Raw genomic sequence first — 21,912 nt, 5'->3', positions numbered from 1 at the left:
GTCCCTTGACCGGATAGACTTCAGCAATACCGATGTTTTATCCCACTGAAAAATGGGCTTGCTGGTAACGCTCGACTGCTCCTCAGAAGGGCAAGAGTCATCCTCGACCTGCAATCTTTCCAGGGAGGGAAGAGAAGCAGAGCGCCTGTTGGTGCATTGCTTCTTGGAGAGCTGGGCGATGGAGCTACGGATGTCTCTTAGCAATTCATCCTAAAAGAAAGCTTACCAGAAGTGAGGAAACCACTTTTCCACTTATTATTCTGTACCATACTCACCATATACTTCTTTACCCAAACCACCATGTCTCTAGGGGAGGGTTCCTCAGGAGGCGGGCCTCTGCAGGAACGGCAGCGAGCCCAATCATATCCTGGGAAAACAAAGGTCTTTCAGAATCCTAACTTGGAAGGACGGTACAGCATACACCACTGTATACGCTTACCATCCGGCAGAGGAATGTCACACTCTTGGCAAGAAAAATATTTTCTCTTTGCGGAGGACTTCCTTCTCTCCTGGTCACCCGGAGGAGTGGTGGAGGAAGACTTGGAGGCAGGAGAGTAGCAATCGCTACGAGCTCACCTAAGAGCCAAATTTACTGGGTAATAAGGAGTACCAACACATGAAATAACAGAGAGATTTCTTACCAGGATGTAGGGTCTGAGCGACAGAAAAGGCAGCGTCAGAAACTGGCAGCGACAGAAACTGGCAGTGTCCGAAATATGGCAGCAACAGCAGCTGAATACCGTAGTCTGTGGAAACTAGACTAGGAGCCTCACCAGAGAATCCAGGAAGGCAGGGAACTAAGCCCTGCACTTCCTTTTAAATTCTGTCATCAGGTAAGGGGGCGGGGCCACCAGGTAATCACCCCCTAACTCCCCCCTACTCCCAGAACCTATCCAAGAGAACTGGGGGATGGGAGGGACATTCTAGCCTTCCCTACATCCCCCGTCTAATATTTCAGCTGGGGGAAGGGAGGGGGAGGGGGGAATGACAGCGGTTCACCATCTCTCTCCTTCCTTGCAGAAGCAGGAGAGGAACTGCCGAAGGAAGAAGAAAAGACAAGTGAGGGACTCCAGGACCAGGTAAGTCATAGCCCTGATCCCTCAAGTCCTCCCCACCTGTCCACACACAGGACAGAAAAAAACACGCGTGGGGAGGGGTTTGGTGCCCTCTTATAGGGATCAGCCAGGTGTTCAACTTGGCTAATTAAAATTCTGCCTGTCCTACCAGCACAAAGGGGCAGAAAATACCCCATATTGTGCCGCTGGTGGGACAATAGGGAATGAACCTGTAAGAATGAAGCCCGTAAGAAAGTTTCACAAATGCACTTTTTCTTCAAACCCACATCATTGTGAATTTTTTTTCCAGCTTCCTAGTATATTGTACAGAATAATAAATAACAGCATCATGAAGAACACTTTTTTTTTTTTAAATGTAGATTGTGGGCCCCATATAGGACTCACAATGTACATTTTTTTTTCTTTTCTATCAGTATGTCTTTGTAGAATGAAAGGAAATCCATGCAAACACGGGGAGAACACACAAACTCCTTGCAGATGTTGTTCCCGGTGGGATTCGAACCCAGAACTCCAGCGCTGCAAAGCTAACCACTGAGCCACCATGTTGCCCCCGTGAAGAACAATTTGTCAAGCAAACATTAAGCCCTCATATGGCTCTGAGAACGCAAAAATATAACAGTTATGGGGTTTGGAGTGACTGAATGACATTACTGCAGTTAAAAATACAGAGTGTACTATTGCTTTACATGAACAAGATTCATAATTCCCTCCACATCAGCCCTGTCTGGCTAGTCTGGCTTGTCATCATTTATATAATAGGCAATGAAGATGAAAGCAATATGGGAGAAGCAACAAGACATGTGTCAGTCCAGAAGCCATCTGACACCACACCTAGCCACTAAAACAATGGATTCAACTTTTTATGTTTTCTCCCATCGATGTCTCATCAGTTCCCTATACGGTAGCAAATAATAGGATTGCACAAACATGGCTTTGGAATCTTTCCAGGGGAGTGGCAAGGTTCTTATAATTGGGAAGAGCAGCAGCAGAAGTCAGACCAGACACCTGCAGACATCAGGAAACAAGGTATCTAGTCTTTTTTTCTGGCACTATTACTCTAACTTTTCACAAAGAGAGATACATTTACATCAATGATCTAACTATGTTAGTTCTCTGGTGATCTCAGACTGGGGATTTCTAATGGAGCATAGAATCTATAGGGTAGGGATATAATTTATACGTAAATATTTATTAATAGACTTTCTGCTTCAATTATACCTACAGGGAAACCACTGGCATTTCTGTAAGGATTTGGAAATTGGAGCGTTTCTGCTGTGCATATTTTCTTGCAACCTGTGGATGGGATGTTCTAGATTCCCATGTACTTTTCAGGAACTCTACAATGCAGTGTTTTTTTTTTTCTACTGTGGCTAAACAACAGTGTTTACTACATTTAGGACCCCTGCCTAAAACTGCAGTTTGCCTATATGCATATCAAAATACAGATTATTATTTAAAAGGACATGTATTATCATTGCTGTCATCAGTGTCTGTACTTAGGCTTTTAATGATACAAAGCAGTTTGGCTGTTACTACTCAGCACCATTTTTATATCTCTGCCTTCCAATATATATATATATATATATATATATATATATATATATATATATATATATATATATATTTTTTTTTTTTCATATAGCTATGTATGGGCTTATTCTTTATGCAACAAGTTGTACTTTCATTTGGCACTGTTATAGGTTGCATACAATGTTTTAATTAGCTTTTATAAATGTTGTTTTGGGGGAGTCCAGGTAAAAAAAAACTAAAAACCCTACAATTCTATAATTTTTTTGCTCATTGTTTTCATGGCCTTCATTGCATTAAAAATTATTATGACTATGGCACTACCCTATTTATATTGGCCTTGTTGTTGTTGATGATGATAAATATAATAATAATAATAATATATATATATATATATATATATATATATATATATATATATATATATATATATTATAATTTTTTCTGTTTTGTTAACAGAGCTGTGTCAGGGCTTTTTGCTTGCGGGGAAAGCTGTAGTTTTTTATTGGTACCTATTTTTGGTATGTATGGCTTTTTAATCACTTTATTACTACTTTTAAGGAAGACAGTGAACAAAATACATAAATTTGTGCACTGCAATATTTATATATATATATATATATATATATATATATATATATATATATATATATACAGTAGATATATATATATATGTGTTTGTACATATATGTGTATATATATATATATATATATGTGTGTGTGTGTGTGTATATATATATATATATATATATATATATATATATATATATAATTCAGTGCACTCTCCACAGAACAAGGGCATATGAAAACCCTAAAGGTCAATGCTAATATAATAAAAACACCTAATAGGCTACATAATATAGAGGTTCTTTGTTATACATATTTGATCATATTTGCTTTCTATCACATTGAAAGCAATAGGTAAAAAAAAACTCCCATTCATTTCAATGGGTAGCACGCGTATGCCGGCGCCCATAGAAATTAATGGGATCTGTTTTAACGCCACTCACTCTGAACGAGTTTTACGTTCAGAATGAGCGGAGCGTTTACTCTGTGTCAAGTCTCCCTATAACACTGCATTAAGATAGTTCAGGTCACCAGGAGGTAAAATTTTAGACTTTTGCACACTGTTGGAATACAATATGTATATAACAATTAAGTTTATTCTATCTGGATCTGTACTTCCTTCACAGGTCCAGAAGTTGTTACAAATGGACATATGTGCTGCAAACAACCAACTTGCTGTGGATGTTTTAAGACAGATTGGCGGAAGTGATGTGGGTCAAAATGTTGTTTTTGCTCCTCTGAGCATACTAACTGCACTTTCAATGGTATATCTAGGTGCTAGAGGTAACACCGCTGCACAGATGGCGAAGGTAAGTTATGAAAATGTCTATAAGCCTGTACTATGTCAACATGTCAAAATTATATACATCAGTGTTAACTTTTTTTTTTCTTTCACAAAACAAATATTCACATTACTTTAATGGAATTACCACAGGCTAAACCAGCATGCTGGGAAAATGCAGTGGAAAAAAAACCTAAAAAAACACTAAATTTTACAGTACTTGGCTAATCCCATCTAGAGATGAGCAAACACTAAAATGTTCGAGGTTCGAAATTCGATTCGAACAGCCGCTCACTGTTCGTGTGTTCGAATGGGTTTCGAACCCCATTATAGTCTATGGGGAACATAAACTCGTTAAGGGGGAAACCCAAATTCGTGTCTGGAGGGTCACCAAGTCCACTATGACACCCCAGGAAATGATACCAACACCCTGGAATGACACTGGGACAGCAGGGGAAGCATGTCTGGGGGCATAAAAGTCACTTTATTTCATGGAAATCCCTGTCAGTTTGCGATTTTCGCAAGCTAACTTTTCCCCATAGAAATGCATTGGCCAGTGCTGATTGGCCAGAGTACGGAACTCGACCAATCAGCGCTGGCTCTGCTGGAGGAGGTGGAGTCTAAGATCGCTCCACACCAGTCTCCATTCAGGTCCGACCTTAGACTCCGCCTCCTCCGGCAGAGCCAGCGCTGATTGGCCGAAGGCTGGCCAATGCATTCCTATGCGAATGCAGAGACTTAGCAGTGCTGAGTCAGTTTTGCTCAACTACACATCTGATGCACACTCGGCACTGCTACATCAGATGTAGCAATCTGATGTAGCAGAGCCGAGGGTGCACTAGAACCCCTGTGCAAACTCAGTTCACGCTAATAGAATGCATTGGCCAGCGCTGATTGGCCAATGCATTCTATTAGCCCGATGAAGTAGAGCTGAATGTGTGTGCTAAGCACACACATTCAGCACTGCTTCATCACGCCAATACAATGCATTAGCCAGTGCTGATTGGCCAGAGTACGGAATTCGGCCAATCAGCGCTGGCTCTGCTGGAGGAGGCGGAGTCTAAGATCGCTCCACACCAGTCTCCATTCAGGTCCGACCTTAGACTCCGCCTCCTCCAGCAGAGCCAGCGCTGATTGGCCGAATTCCGTACTCTGGCCAATCAGCACTGGCTAATGCATTGTATTGGCGTGATGAAGCAGTGCTGAATGTGTGTGCTTAGCACACACATTCAGCTCTACTTCATCGGGCTAATAGAATGCATTGGGCAATCAGCGCTGGCCAATGCATTCTATTAGCTTGATGAAGCAGAGTGTGCACAAGGGTTCAAGCGCACCCTCGGCTCTGATGTAGCAGAGCCGAGGGTGCGCTTGAACCCTTGTGCAGCCTCGGCTCTGCTACATCAGAGCCGAGGGTGCGCTTGAACCCTTGTGCACACTCTGCTTCATCAAGCTAATAGAATGCATTGGCCAGCACTGATTGGCCAGAGTACGGAATTCGGCCAATCAGCGCTGGCCAATGCATCCCTATGGGAAAAAGTTTATCTCACAAAAATCACAATTACACACCCGATAGAGCCCCAAAAAGTTATTTTTAATAACATTCCCCCCTAAATAAAGGTTATCCCTAGCTATCCCTGCCTGTACAGATATCCCTGTCTCATAGTCACAAAGTTCACATTCAAATATGACCCGGATTTGAAATCCACTATTCGTCTAAAATGGAGGTCACCTGATTTCGGCAGCCAATGACTTTTTCCAATTTTTTTCAATGCCCCCGGTGTCGTAGTTCCTGTCCCACCTCCCCTGCGCTGTTATTGGTGCAAAAAAGGCGCCAGGGAAGGTGGGAGGGGAATCGAATTTTGGCGCACTTTACCACGCGGTGTTCGATTCGATTCGAACATGGCGAACACCCTGATATCCGATCGAACATGTGTTCGATAGAACACTGTTCGCTCATCTCTAATCCCATCCATACATTGCAGAAAAAATCCATTGTGGAAAAACTGCGTTTTCAAAATTGTTTTTGAAAATTACAGCATGTCAACTACGGAAATGCTGGCGGTTTTCCCCATAGATATAAAATGAAACAAAGTCTGCGCTGCGATTTTTTTTCCGCAAAGTGGGCATGGGATTCGCATGAATCCCATCCACTTTGCAAGTAGTGTAAAACGCCGCAATTTTTACTGCAGCGTTTCCGCCGCGGCCAAATCGCGGCGTGTCCGGTCGGTGGGGCCCTGGCCTTACAATTTAACACAGGCATCTGACAAGTCTTAATGCTACGTTTAAATACTTCACTTACTGTATTTCCATTTAAGGGGTGCATTGATGTATATCCCAGGGTAGAACTTGAGCGATGAATTTATCATTGGGATTGCAAAGACAACATTTCAATGATGGGCACAATATACAGACCTACACCTCTCAGTCAGCTGAAACCCCCATCAAACCATCAGTGCTAAGGGAAGTAAATTTTGGTTCCCCCCCTTCCCCACAAGAAATGGAGGCATAATGTCCTAATTAGTCAATATGGGATTGACTTCCAGGACTCCTAATAATCCCTATTCACTTGAAAGGTGTTGTATTTCAGTTTTTAAAATTGGGCATCTATATAGGTTTTTTTTTAGCTAGTGTGAAAGGCGTTCAGACCTGTTATGTGCGTTTTATGTATGGTGTCCTTCTACTGTATGTAACTATGATGCCAGATTTGCAGAATCAGCTGAGTTAGTTTAGTGTCAGGTCTCCTTGCAGTGTGGCCACATAGCAGTTGCATATGCAGTTGTCCTATGTTTTTCTAAAACTAAATTCTAATCCATCACAAAACTGCATGTACTGGGCAGATCTCTATTCTGGCACATATAAGAGGGTTCCTATAGCAGGAGTAGAAAAACCCCTTTAATATCCTATAAATTAATAAAACAATGACTATTTCAGATTTATATACTGCCAACAAAGTTTCATTGCCTGCAGCTAATAAACTAAATGTTCTCTCTATGCCATAGAGCTGTTCTAAAAAGAATATTCACCACCGCTTTATACTTTAATTAAAACTTATAAATTCCAAGACGCCTTCCAGAGCAGCTCAGAGATTTTCCGCAGGGGGCTATGTGATTAATTTATATTAACTTCCTTATTTACTCAATACATATTTTAATTACTAATCAATGATGTCATTGTTTCAGGTTCTTCATATTAGTGATGTCCAGGAAGTCCACTCCAAGTGCGGAAATCTATTACGAGAACTGGTAGAAAATAACGATGATTATGTTCTGAAGATTGCCAACAAGTTATTTGGGGCAAAGACTTTTCAATTCCTTCCAGTAAGAAATTATATTCTATTTTAGAACGCTTTGATTAGTTTTATGTGTTATATACTTAAAAGGTATCTAACCTTTCAACAGTCTTTGCATAAATCACAAGTATGGTGTGGAAAGAAGAGGAATAGAGAAGACACTATTTCTGGCCATCATATGATCAGTATATAGCATTTTTTAGCAGTTTTCAACTGCAAGCTTTTTCTGCTTTTCAGTTTTCTCAGAGCTGGTGGGCAGAAACTAGCTGTTATATGGATGTAAAAGAGAAATTGCCCTTTCAAGAGTATCAGCTGTTTGATATAGCAAATTATAGACCAGTAGTAAGGCAGATAAGTGGAGAAGGAAGTATTATTCTCTGATCAGATGTTTCACAGTTCCTTATATTCACTTGTAAAACTGATTTGGGCAAAGTTTGTTGAAAAGATTATGAACACTTACAACTGTTTGCAAAGATAACTGTTACACTAGGTTCACAGTAGCCTTCAGGTTTAAAGAGGACCTTTTACCTCCTGGGACACATGTGGTTTTATATACCGCTAGAAAGCCGACAGTGCACTGAATTCAGCGCACTATCAGCTTTCACGTTCTGTGTCCCTGGTGAAGAGCTATCGGTGCTGGTATCGTAGCTCTTCACTGTCAAAAGGGCGTTTCTGACAGTCAGTCAGGAACGCCCTTCCTCACAGTAGCGTCTATTGCGCTGTACTGTGAGAGTGGTGAGGAACGCCTCCTCCCCTCCTGACAGTGCTCGCATCATAGCTGGGTGGTAAGCAACGGCCCCTCTCACAGTACAGAGCAATAAACGCTACTGTGACTGATTGTCAGAAACGCCCTTTTGACAGTGAAGAGCTACGGAACTGGCACCGATAGCTCTACACCGGGGGCACAGAACAGGAAAGCCGATAGTGCGCTGAATTCAGCGCACTGTTGGCTTTCTAGCAGTGTATTACACCGCATCATGCTGATGCAAGATACCGAACTATCAGCTGTGAGCAGGAGATCTCACTACCTACCAAAGAACTACCACATGTTATCATGATAGCTGCATATGTCCCCCACCTCTGCAAAAACATTTCTGCCTGTTATATCTACATGCTGTGACCCCTCCTCGTGTCCTCCAACCATGGTCAGGCCATATTATTAACATCACTCTGCACAGAGAACTAAATGATCCCGCAGTGTATCTTTGTTTCTTTCTTTTTAGTTGCTATGATTCCTAGGATTTCTCTATCTGCCATGAGCTTGTATGTGTTTTCTCTCTTGTTATATACTACTGTACCATCTATGAAACTGTACCACTAAAATGTCCCCATTGTGGGACAATTAAAGGATTATCTTATCTTATTTTATCTTATCTTATGTGCCCCAGGAGGTGAAAGGTCCTCTTTTAAGTCCTTCAGGTCTGCCTGAGGACCTGAGAGACAGAAACCCTGTCTGCTTCAAAAGCAGTTAAACACAGAAACCTGCGGATCCCATAGACATAGTTTCTGATGATTTTTTTCTGAAACCAGCGGAGAGAAAAGTCGTTCTTGCAGGACTTTTCTCTTTGTTGATTTTAAGCGCAATCTACGGCAAATTGTCATATAGAGATGTGAATCAAACCTTACTCCATTAGACCGATAAATATAGTAATAGCACGACTGACACTGTTGTAAAAAGTTTTAATTATATATGTGTCATGCTAAAACACATTATAGCCCGCTAGACTATTCAGAATCTGATCTTTGAATTGCTAGATTTGTAAATTTCACTTGTATATTTCACTTTATGTTGCTACGTGTTTCTAACTGGCATTACATCTTTTGTCAGATATTTTTAAATGACACTAAGAATTTATATAACGCTAGTTTGGAAAAACTGGATTTTTTGAATGACCCGGAAACATCAAGGAAACATATTAATGACTGGATTACTAAAGAGACACAAGGTGTGTTTAACATTTTATTCATAGCACTTAGATTACAGGTGATACATCTACATAGTAATTACAAATGCAACATTTATTAACATAAAAACCTAAATTATAACCTGTTTGTGTAGTTTCTTAAATCATATAGGTTTCAATAAACAATTTCTTAAAAGGGTATTTAAGTTTAACTTAAAACATTTTACTATAAAATCAAAAGTAATACAATTTTTTTTAATATACTTTTCATGTTGCTTTACTGAATAGAAACCTCATTCTTTGCACACAGGGGCTGATCTTGCCCTCTGAAACGGGAACATGACTTATTCTTAGAAATGACTCTACAATGAGTAGTGTGTAACATATCTGAAACAAGGGTAGAAGGATGTTTTTTTTGAGAATGAACATGTGAATTCAACGGTTTTTCCAGGAAATCTCCCAGTTTTCTAGCCTTCTCTCAATATTTTCACATGGTGGCTGCTTTATTAGGGGGCGTTCACACTACCGTCAGTGTCCGACAGGTAGTGTCCGCTCCTAGTGTCCGTTCAAAATCTGGCACGGACATTAGGAGCGGACACTAGCTGTGTCCGTGACACTTGTCATTCACTTACATGGCGATTGGGTGCGTTCTTTTGCACTCCGTGCCCGACTTTTCAAGCGGACAGAAAAAACCTACATGTCGGGTTTTTCTGTCCGCTTGAAAAGTCGGACATCTTTACAAGTGAACGGTGAAGGAAGGGCACGGAGTGCAAAAGAACGCACCCGATCGCCATTTAAATGAATGACAAGTGTCAAGGACACAGCTAGTGTCCGCTCCTAATGTCCGTGCCAGATTTTGAACGGACACTAGGAGCGGACACTCCCTGTCGGACACTGACAGTAGTGTGAACGCTCCCTTAGTGTTCACTGCACTGTAATGTCAGATTCAGTACAGTGAATGCTAAAGATGATATTGCTGGGGGAACCCATTAAAAAATGTATTCTTTTTAAATTATTTATTTTTCCTTAAGTCTGTTTTAGTCTCAAACCTAGGAGCTTATGTATGAGAGAAATACACCCAACTAGCTTAGCCACAGACTCAAATCGCTTAGGGTAGTAGCACATGACCATCTGTCCGTGTGATAGCCAGATTTACCAGCTTGAACGTCATGCTAGGAGCGAGACTCCTATCATCCTAGTTATCTATGATGCTAGGAATCCCTGCCTCTCAGCCACATACCAAATCAATTACAGCACAGGACAGGATGTCACGGGTGAAACACGGTCATGTGTTGCTACCCTTATTGAGAGGAATTCCCTTACCACAAGCTTTAATAGTATTCTTCATTACCTGCATCATGTATGATAGATCTAGATGTATCACTATATGTCAGATCATTGTATGCTAAAATTATACTTAAAAAAAAAAAAAAAATTGCATATGCTATACTGACATATAGAGAGAGATTTCTAAATATCAGAACATATACTTTGAGACTGTTTAAACAGAGAAAATCATGCTATCGAGAATAATTAAACAGGTTGTCCAAGATAACTTTCATTTAGGCTGGGGAAGATGAAAATGAAAAAAACTCCTACCGATCTGTCTCCGATGCTCTGTTGTTTCCCACCATGGTCAGGTCCTGTTGCTCCGGTGCTTTGTTTTGGAAGTCTCCAACCTATGTGACTGTTGAGATCACTTGCGAACGTCACCTGTGAAAGTCACCTCAGCGGGGACTTTCACCAAACAAGACATTGAAGCAGCAGGACTGGACCGCGGTGGGAGAAATCTGAGCCCCACAGACAGGTGAGTTTGTGGGTGTCCCCCTTCCCCCCTTCTTCTTTGCGGGTCAGTTTGGAATGGTTAATAGCCACAGTTGGAACAGGCTCCAATCGCTGGTTTTACCACTGAATTTCTGCTTTATAATACAGCAGAGACCTGGAGGTTATGGTGGCCGCTCAGCTGCCATATGAAAACATCCAACATCCGCTGTAATAGTATGGCGGATGTTAATAAAACGTAGTATATTGCGTTTTACATAGGTAATTCCCACTTATGTAGCGATCTGCTAATTTGCAAATATTTATATGACTTTCTCAGGTTGACGGCTGTGAGCACACAACATAAAACATCAGTGCAGCTCACACACAGCATGTCACGAACTCAGCACAGCAACCACTTTATCACTGTATACGCTCTCAGCAGCCATGACATCCTTGGTAAACTACTGAAAGGTTACCTCTTTGTCAGACCCTGTTCTAGGGAACAGCATCGAGTTGATACCTTGTTACAGCAGAGGAAGCTACTACACTCTATACCTGGGCTATCAGCTCAGCCCCTGAGAAAACTGCTTCATATACAGTATATCTATTACAGCAGTGACATCTAGTGATGACAAATAATACTACAACTTCTCTCACAATTCAGTAACAGGCACAATACATATATTGGACAGGTATTTAAGCCCCTTAGTGGTAAAATACCCTAGGGGGACTTTGGAGAACCCTATAAATAAAATATTCAGACACCCCATTTAATGTTTTGCATGTTTGTTTTTTTTAAAAAAGATTTTTTTTTTTTTACATATTTAGTATTCTCACATCTGTAACAACCTGATATACTAGTACACTATTTCACCTGCACAATGAATGACATAAAAAATTATGCCAAAATCTTTTTTTTTCAAAAACAGACTACAAATTGCTTGAGTCCTAAAATGATACCACTGAAAAGTTTACATTATCCTACATACCCCCCCCCCCCCCCAATAAAAACCCCCAAACAAAACAGACAGCTCTGTTAATGAAAAAATAAAAAGGTTATGGATATTAGAATATTGTAACTCAAAAACAATTGCTTTTTACTGTCAAAGTACAGTAGTAAGACATTAAAAAAAACCTATACATATTTGATATCGTCATAATTGTACTGACCCTCAGAATAAATTAAGAATGCTATTTTTGCTATACTATGAACAGTGTAAAATAATTTAGTTACTCCAAGGAAGTTAAAAAAAAAACTTGTAAAAAATGATGCTGTAAAAAAAATAAATCAACTAATCCTGCAAAAAACAATCCCACTTATATTATATTATGTTATAGTTATGAATTATAACTTAAAAAAAGTTACTGAACTATGATGAACAAAAAAATAAAAATAATGCTGTATACTTAAGGTGAAAATAGGTCGTGTTCTTTAGGGTGCATTCACACTAAGTATATGCTGAGCTGATTCTGAACGTAAAGCATGTTCAAAATCAGCACGTACAAAGCAGATCCCATTGATTTCAATGGGAGCTGGCATACGGGTGCTCCCCATTGAAATGGATAGGCTGCTTTTATCCCTATTGGTTTCAATGTGACATGTGCGTATCACATTGAAACCAATAGGGAAAAAAGCAGCCCATTCATTTCAATGGGGAGCGCACGTATACTGGCTCCCAATGAAGTGAATGGGATCTGCTTTGTACGCGCTGATTCTGAACGTGCTTTACGTTCAGAATCAGCTCAGCATATACTTAGTGTGAATGCACCCTAAGGCTGTGTCCAAAAGTGGTGTAAACACTGCCATTTACAGCCGCGTTTTACAGGCACAGCAAAGTGGATAGGAATTTAGTAAATCCCATCCCCACTTTGTGGAAAGCTATAAGCACCTACTTCCAAAACCATTGTGGTTTTGGAAATTGCAGCATGTCAATTATACCTATGGAAAAGCTGGTGATTTCCCTACTCTTTTTTTTTTTTTTTTTTGCAGATTTTGTTTCAGTTTCTTGAACCAAAGCCAGGAATTGATTGAGCAGAAGGAAGAAGTATAGTAGTTTCCTCTATATTCTCCATTTGTTTTCTAGTCACTCTTGGCTTTGGCTCAGAATAATGCAGCAAAATCTGCAACAACAACAACAAAAAATCTACCTTTCCACAACGTGGGGCCATAGGCCACTTTCACAAGAACAGTATTTTGCATAATTTTTTGTAAGGCAATGCAAGAAGTGGAACCTACACAGAAAAAAATAAGATTTGCAATGCTTCCTTGTTCTGCAGCCGCACCTAGTCTTCACTTACAAATAATGATGAAAAAACATGGCCAGTGTGAGTGGTCTTGGTTAAAGGCATTTTTCCACTAACATAACCATATCTAAATTTTTAGACAAAACCTTTTCTTGAAAGTAATTTAGGCTGAGGCCCCACGTTGAGGACACATAGCTTCTTTTGTTGCAGTTTTGTTGCAGTTGTAGCCAAAGCCAGGAGTGGATTGAGTGAAAGGGAGAAATATAAGAACTTCCTATATATTTCCTATTCCTTTTGTAGTCATTCTTGACTTTGACTCCAAAAACCACAACAAAATCTGCAACAAAAAAAGCTGTGTTAAAAATGCCTTTAAAGTTTTTCCGATTGTAAGACTTTCTCTAACCAACTTAGCAGTGATAGTCTGTTGAATTGATCAGTTGTCAATGGATATGATTATGAATGCAAGAACTTTCTATGGTCAAAAATCAGTCTTTGTGACCAGATTGTCTTCTCATGAATGTGTTGTGGGGGGGACTCTGAAACTCAGTAAAAATTTCAATTACTTATATTTTATATATTTTTGCTAGTAATGATAATATTTCCTTTCTCTTCAGGAAAAATTCAACAATTGTTACCAGATGGATCAATTTCTCCGAACACTGCATTAGTACTTGCAAATACATTACATTTTGATGCCAGCTGGTCCAAACCATTTAATAAAATGAAAACTATTAAGGCTCCCTTCACAAAAATATCGGTATGTTATATACATGCTAAGTAAGTAATTTGGAGTTAAGTCTTATAGAGGCTCTCAATAAAGATCTATTGATCTAGAGATCTAACCGAGTCTCAAGGTGACCCAGTGATCTTTGGTTGCACATAGGGTTGGTTCACCTCTGTGTTGGTATTCCATTCAGGGGTTTCCCGATGGGGATCCCCCTGAACGGAATACCAAACGCAATAGCAAGCGCTGTGCAGTGAAAGCACACAGATCCCCATAGACTATAATGGGGTCCATGTTCTTGCCGCGCACGGTCCGCATAAATCATGCAGACAGGAAAGTAGATTGTGAAGTACTTTCCTGTCTGCATTTTCTGTGCAGAGATCTGGCAGCAAGCACACGGACCCCATTATAGTTAATGGGGATATGTGTGCTTTTTATTGTACAGCATTTGCAATTGAGTTTAGTATTCCGTTAGGAGGATCCACATGCGGACTCCCCCGAACGGAACACCAGCGCAGATGTGAACCAACCCTTAGGAGTTTACACCAAAATCACCATCTAGCCCTTGCTTTAGTCTACATTCACCCTTTCTTTTTATTTTTACCTAACCCACTGATCCATTTTAAAAGGATGTGAAATGGATTGATGTCCATTTTACATCAGTTATAAAAGGATCCATTGATTTAATGAGTTAGTGTCTGTGAAAATTGACAAGGATAGAGCATGTCAGTTTTTTTATGGATGTTAAAAACAATCAATCCAAAAAATGTACATGGGAATAGAAACATTGAACGAATGTTGCAAAAACGGCCTTTAGGGTGCATTCACACTGAGTAAACGCTAGCTTATTCTGAACGTAAAACACGTTCAGAATAAGCCGCGTCTAAAGCAGCTCCATTCATTTCTATGGGAGCGGGGATACGAGCGCTCCCCATAGAAATGAATGGGCTGCTTCTTTCACTCCGTGCAGTCCCATTGAAGTGAATGGGGAGTGCCGGCGTATACGGCAAGCTCTGCTCATGCCGGAGCGTACACGCCGGCACTCCCCATTCACTTCAATGGGACTGCACGGAGTGAAAGAAGCAGCCCATTCATTTCTATGGGGAGCGCTCGTATCCCGGCTCCCATAGAAATGAATGGAGCTGCTTTAGACGCCGCTTATTCTGAACGTGTTTTACGTTCAGAATAAGCTAGCGTTTACTCAGTGTGAATGCACCCTTAGACAGTTTTTTTTTCTCTTTTACTTTTATGAAAATTTTATGCCAGAACTTTAGCAAACTTTGGGTATACACTGTTGTATCTTAAGCTTTTACCCCCTTACCAAGCCAGTCAATAAAAGTTTTGAAAATAGATACGCATTTTAAAAAACTTAAACCACACAACAGAAAATCTGCCCAACTGTGTTATGTCTAGTTCAGGGATTTAGGAAGCTGTGGATGACTTCCCACTTTGGTGTTCCTTGATCCCCTGTGTCATTCATGGACCTACAGGATAAACACAGTGGGATGAGATACTTCTTAAAATGTGCCAAAGTTTTGGTTGAAATGAGACCAGGACAGTGGTCCACATTTTATTAAGAAACATTTTAAGCACCTCATCCAAAAAGGGGCATGGCTTAGCATGGGTTATTTGAGAGTGTGCATCAAAATTTTGGTCCACAATTTTGGTGCATAGCAAGTAAACCAAAAGGAAGCAAAAGTGTCTTTGAAAAAAACAAAAACAAAAATACCCCTAAAAACACAGTAGTTACTCAGCATGCATCACTTCGATAAATTTGAGGCACGCTAATGCTGGCTGATCTAACATTACAATGTGAAAATAGTAACAGGATTAGTAACTTTGCCCCAGTGTATTTGTTTACCGGTGGTGTTTTTTAAGGTCATATATCTGCTGGTATCAAGACTGTCTGCACAATACATTTTAAGGAAGAAAACATGTAGTATTTAGATTTACACCCTTATGTATATCCAAGTACATGAAAGCTAGCTGATACACAAGTGAAATAAATAATAGGGTACAGTGTGGCACTGGAGACCGTCAGCCTGCGTGTCCTCACACCCCCTCCCTTTCCCTCTTTCCATCTCTTCCCAAATTATGTTTTTCTTTCTCATATATTAGATCCATAGCTATAACATGGCATGTACATTGAATTTATGTTTACACCTCATGGACTCCTTTTACAAATGCTTCCCTTCCCAAACACTCTTATTTATGGCCCCTTCACACGGCGTATACGCTCACTGCTTTGGAGCGTGTAAACGTTCCGTAGCAGCGGCGTCTAAAAGCAGATCGCATTGTTTTCTATGGGAGCCGGCAGATGCGCGCTCGCCATAGAAATGAATGGGCTGCTTTTTCCATTCATTTCTATGGGTAGCGCGCGTCTGCCGGCTCCCATAGAAAACAATGGGAACTGCTTTAGACACCGCTGCTACGGAACGTTTACACGCTCCAAAGCAGTGAGCGTATACGCCGTGTGAAGGGGCGTTATATTGTAGTTAAACCATCCATGCCCCCTAGATTTTACTTCCCCCGCAGACTGATGGGACGACTGATGGGACTGCAGACTCCCTTGCTCTTTACCTCTCCTCCCCCTCCTCCTTGCCCGATTTTTCCTCATCACTTCTTCACTCTAATCCCTCTTTTCCCGTTCCTTTAATTCAGAAGATTGTTTTCCCTTAATCTTTTTATTAAAACTTTAACAAATGCTAAAGTAAAATAAGAAAAAAGTAGGATACAGTGAAGTGAGCTGTCATGCCTGTATGTTATGGAAAATTTCTGGTTGTTTATTTTTCAGAATGAACAAGTAATGGTGGATATGATGTATATTACCAATTACTTCAAAGTGAAATACATTGCAAACCCTGGCATAAAAGTGGTGCAGCTTCCATACGGTTCGGAACAAGCCTATAGCATGTTCATAGTTGTTCCCGATAATAATTCTGTCTTTAAACAGGTAAGTCAGGTATTAATATAGAAAATAAATGTAGCAATTTGTCACCATTCCTTACTGATATGCCTTTAAAACGTTGAAGACATTTATGATATAAAGCACACTGCTTATAATATTAAGGGAACACATAAGCATCACCGTATAACCCCTAATCTGTCAAACATCAGGGATATCCATCTGTCCAATAAGGGGTTTGCTCATGTCTTGGTCAATTTGTAGCATGAGGTGGTACCTGCAGAACATTCAAGTTACACAAGTAGTCCTCCTCCAGGATGACATGAGGATTTACGCCATTACACAAGACGCCAGACAGGCCTGTAGAATGGCATTAACCCAGCAGCAGGGATGGTATCTGCTCCTGGGTAGCGAAGTCCTTAGGCTTTTATCAGGTATCCTCTATAGACGTATAAACTGGGTCACAGCAGATTACCAAGGAGGCAACCTACTGGGCCACGTCTGCCTTCCCCTCCCCAAAATGTTTGATACAGCAGCATCAAAAACCAAAAACTGATAAACTTGGCACACATTAAGCCAACATAAACTCCAGCAAAAATGACTTTAAAGCTAATGCCCACATAGCGGGCTGCAGCAAAAAAGCACTGCAGGAGAAACCGTGGAGGAAACGCAAGTCAGTTTTTCCCACAGCGATTCTTCACAAAGTCCGAAGAGTTTTTTCTCTGCGGCCTTTATTTTACCTATAGGGAAAATGCTGGCGTTTCTGTAGGTATAATTGACATGTTGAAATTTCAAAAAGCGGAACGGTTATGGAAGACGCAACATTTCAGCTGCGTGTATTTTTCTGCAATGTGTGGCTGAGTTTCGCTAGAATGGGCCATGGTTTAAAAGTTTGCCTAATGATAAATTTCCCCCATTGATCTGGAATATTCCCTTTTGGGACAGTCTATTAGCAATGAGGATTTACTAGTTGGATGAGTGAAAAAAAAATGCTCTGGGATAGATTTAATAAGACTGGCATTTTGACTGGCTCCAGCTTCTTAATAAATCAGCACACACCTGTAGGGCAGAATGGAACCTACCAGTCATGAAATGGCGTAGATTTCCTGAATATCTCACACCAAAAAACTGGCCTGGGTTATAATAAATTTGTTGGGCCATGGCATCCCCGCACCAGGTAATATATCGCACAAGGACCTTTCTTGGGGGGAGGTTACAATATGCCATATATGGGGAAACAAGGTGACATTATAATGTGTGGGGCTATAAGAGAAACATTATACTGTGTGAGGGCCACAAGGGCAACATGATGCTGAGTGGATTTCTAAAGGGGCATTACACTGTGTGACACCACAGCGACTGGGTACAATTGCACCCAGTCAAACGTGGCATGGGTAGTAATAAAGGAATTGCTTATATGTCAATTTGTAATGACATGCTGCATGTGAGGCCAATTTTGTCCCCCTTTCTGTCATGTGACAGTTGGTAGCTATACCATAACTTGAACCATAAAGAAGATGGCACAGTGGAGAGAACTGGTGAATGATCTGTGTGATATCACCATTGTGTAACCAAAGTAATTTATCATCTTAGACATTGCCAGAGGTAGATCCTTCTTCTCCATTGCTACCTCTGCATTGTAATGTGCCCCAGAGGGACATAATAAATAAATTGCATACAGTAAAATATGGTTAAAAAAAGCAAAACAAAAAAAACAAACACTTTTTTATTTTAATTTTTTTGCCATGAAAAGATGTAGTATTTTGGTAAATGTGTTTTAAATATGCAAATTTATAAAATACAGTGAATGTTGTAAACAAACCAAAAGACATAATTAAAAAATTGATTATTTCTTCACAAAAAAGCCATAAGTCCTATGTCAAAATGATACATATAATATTAGTACATTGATCAAAATATAAAATGGTAATGGCCCTTAGAAATTCTAAAAAATATTCAATCTCTCACTGTTTTTAATCAGCAAAACCTATAAAACATAAGCAAACGATACATTTGGTATTGCCATAATGTCCAAAGCAAGCAATATAAAAACAAAAAACTTTCGAGTCTTCAGTAGTTGATACTTTTTTAATGGCTAACTAATAATGATGACAGATTACAACATTTCGAAGCTCTCAGCTTCTTCTTCAGGTATATCTAAAAAAAATTTCTGAAGGATACATATTTATGTACAGAGGGACACATAGGAGTAGAATTCTACGAGGGAGGGTGGAAGAAGGTTATTGTTTATTTGTACATACAAATAAACAATTCATCAGTTTGCAATGTTCTTATCAGTTCAGATAATGTCTTTTATGGCTGTTTCAGTTCAGTGATTTCTGTAGGATGCCATGAATCCATGTGAGAGATTCATCCCTTTCTGGAGAGTGTTAAAGGGGTTGTCCCATCACAAGGATCCTATCTATTCTGCTAGTTTATGTGGATTTAAGACTTTTCCTAAATACATTGTTTTATCAAAACTGCTTTGTTTGGCCGCTATCTTAATTTATTCACTTCATTGTTTACACTGCATTTCTATGACCACGGGGCCTGTGCTGAGCTTATCTGCTCAGTCCCCAAGTGACATAGCTGCCTGCTCTGGGGGGGGGGGGGGAGGGGCTGAGTTCTCTGCGACAGACAACGGAGCTCCTCAGATAGGGAAGGTGGGAGGTGAGAGCTCCGGCATTTCTGAGCTCTTATCTCCTGCTCATCCACTTATCAGTCGGTTTAATTTGAATTTGGTTTTAAGAGGGAATTTTAAATCCAGGAAAGAGAGACGGATTTAGGAGTACAAGTTTATGTCCTTGTTTAACACTCTCCAGAAAGGGATGAATCTCTCACATTGGTTCATGGCATCCTACAGAAATCACTGAACTGAAACAGCCATAAAAGACATTCTCTGAACTGATAAGAACATTACAAACTGATGAATTGTTTATTTGTATGTGCAAATAACCAATAACCTTCTTCCACCCTCCCTCCTAGAATTCTATTCCTATGTGTCCCTCTGTACATAAATATGCATCCTTCAGAAATTGTTTTTAGATATACCTGAAGAAGAAGCCGGGAGCTTCGAAACGTTGTAATCTGTCATCATTATTAGTTAGCCATTAAAAAAAATGTGTCAACTACTGAAGACTCAAGTTTTTGTTTTTATGTTTCCTACCCACTGGCTAACACAGTACAAAAACAAACCTTTTCCTCAAAGCAAGCAAATGAAGCAAACAGCAGAATAATGTAATATAAGTCCAATCAAAGGTTCACTTACAGTGTTAAAGATCTCAGGAATGCAGCCTTAATTCACATGGTTGTTCTTGGCCTTATGCGTACAGATATTTTTCCCATGGTAGAAACGATACAATTTGGAATGAAAGTAAAAATTCCAGCACTCCGATGCTCCTATCGGAGTACTGGAAGTTTTACTTTCATTTCACATTGCCATAACAATACCAACATTTAAAATTAAGTTAAAATATGTACATCACATGATGAATGGCATATGGTTGACAACACAAAAACATTATGTTTTTGTTTGTAATAATAATAATAATAATAATAATATTGTATTTATATAGCACCAACATATTCCGCAGCACTGTACAATTTGTAGGGTTCAAGTACAGACAAAAAGATACAATACAAAGAAATAGTCACTTCACACAATGGGACTGAGGGCTGTGCTTGTAAGATAAGATATGAGGTGTTTTTTTTTTCTTTACTCCCAAAGAAAGGGTTAATAAAAGGTAATCAGTAAGTCTTGTGTACCACAAAATGGTAGCATTTATAAATACTTTTTTTTTTCAGAAAAGACTTCCCCATACACAGCTACGCCAATGCAAAATAAAAATGTCATGAGTTTAGGAAGGGGATAATGAAAAAGTGGGGAGGGGGGGGGACCAAAACAGTATCAGTGGCTTTTTGTGAACTTATACTGCACTATTTAAAGAAAAAAAAAGAAACCATTATCTCAGTAGGAAATGCAATGATTTGCTGAATAGTTTAGGCCAGGGTGGACCATGATGACTTGAGATGAATGCTATGTAGTAGATGCCCTCTACCCATTACTTGTCCTTGTGGCAACATGACAAGGAGTGGTTTAGAAGGTCAAATCTAAGGTCAGGTCTGGATGTGGAAACTTGTCACAACTCATTGGCCCGGATTTACTAATAGTATTAACTTCAGATTTATCACAGTGGCACATGCTGGATAATAAATCTGGTATATCTAATGTATATCAATATGTGAACAAAATATAGATAATATGGTGTGTGTACAGAATCAGAGCACTAAAGCAAAAAAATAAGGAATTTTGTTGTACACTTAAACAGGACCTTTCATCAGTTGGGGCACATGTGGTTTTATTTATCGCTAGAAAGCTGACAGTGTGCTGAATTCAGCTCTTCACCGTAGCTCTTCACAGTCAGAAGTGCATTCCTGACAGTCAGTCAGGAACGCCCTTCCTCACAGCAGCGCCTATCGCGCTGCACTGTGTGAGTGGGGAGGAACGCCCCCCACCCTTCCTGATAATGTTAGCAGAGCCTAGATGCGACACATTTACGACAGGGCCATTGTGCTCCTAGTATGGATTTGTTCTTCACTTTGAACTACGTTGAGAGAAGAGATTCACATCATTTTACAACTTCTTTTGATGCAGGTGGAAAAAGGCTTTACATTGGAAAAATTAAACAAATGGATAAGCAGTGAAGGAATGAAGATGGTGAATGTAATGATCCAGCTGCCAAAGTTGAAAATAGAGAAAAGCATCTCCTTGAAAAAAACTCTTTCATCTTTGGGAATTTCGGATGCATTCAGTCAACCCAAGGCAAATTTCTCAGGAATGACAAAGGACAGTAATATGTTTTTGAATGAGGTTTATCAACAGACTTCCCTAGAGGTTAATGAGAAGGGAACTGAGGCTGCCAGTGCTACGGCATCTGTCATGGCTGTTCGCAGCTATCCTAGTGATGAGGTAAAGGCAGATCGGCCATTCTACTATGCCATAAATAACAATAGGTTCGGCTGTATATTGCTAACTGGAATAGTGTACGATCCTTATTGCTTGTGAAATGTACCACTTATGTAATGTATCGTGTAATGTATATATAGTTTATTAATATATATTTTTTACTTC

General features: G+C 39.9%; 2 protein-coding genes across 2 annotated transcripts in view; both read left to right on the top strand.

Moving 5' to 3' along the window:
• Positions 1–2,088: 2,088 nt before the first annotated feature.
• Positions 2,089–21,846, top strand: LOC142201155 (serpin B8-like). The gene is made up of 7 exons (XM_075271981.1): positions 2,089–2,102; positions 3,797–3,979; positions 7,131–7,268; positions 9,069–9,186; positions 13,767–13,909; positions 16,671–16,829; positions 21,436–21,846. The coding sequence occupies exons 2-7, from the start codon at positions 3,815–3,817 to the stop codon at positions 21,844–21,846; spliced, it is 1,134 nt and encodes a 377-aa protein (XP_075128082.1). The 5' UTR covers positions 2,089–2,102; positions 3,797–3,814.
• The window catches only part of LOC142200525 (ovalbumin-related protein Y-like), a 65,760-nt gene continuing 65,565 nt past the window's right edge, over positions 21,718–21,912 (top strand). The window contains exon 1 of the mRNA XM_075270952.1: positions 21,718–21,750. The gene's annotated coding sequence lies outside the window, so the exon portion shown is untranslated. The remainder of the gene's footprint in view (positions 21,751–21,912) is intronic.

Source organism: Leptodactylus fuscus, chromosome 4 (assembly GCF_031893055.1).
Source record: "Leptodactylus fuscus isolate aLepFus1 chromosome 4, aLepFus1.hap2, whole genome shotgun sequence".
NCBI lineage: Eukaryota > Metazoa > Chordata > Amphibia > Anura > Leptodactylidae > Leptodactylus > Leptodactylus fuscus.
Note: the sequence above shows the minus strand (reverse complement) of the source record. Positions and strands in the feature narration are given on the sequence as shown.

What these genes read in the sequence shown, in the direction of transcription:
- LOC142201155 (XM_075271981.1), top strand. Translation starts at nt 3,815, where the DNA reads ATGGACATATGTGCTGCAAACAACCAACTTGCTGTGGATGTTTTAAGA. An exon ending in AGACTTTTCAATTCCTTCCA is followed by an intron (nt 7,269 to 9,068) that starts GTAAGAAATTAT and finishes ATCTTTTGTCAG; the next exon opens with ATATTTTTAAATGACACTAA. An exon ending in ATAATTCTGTCTTTAAACAG is followed by an intron (nt 16,830 to 21,435) that starts GTAAGTCAGGTA and finishes CTTTTGATGCAG; the next exon opens with GTGGAAAAAGGCTTTACATT.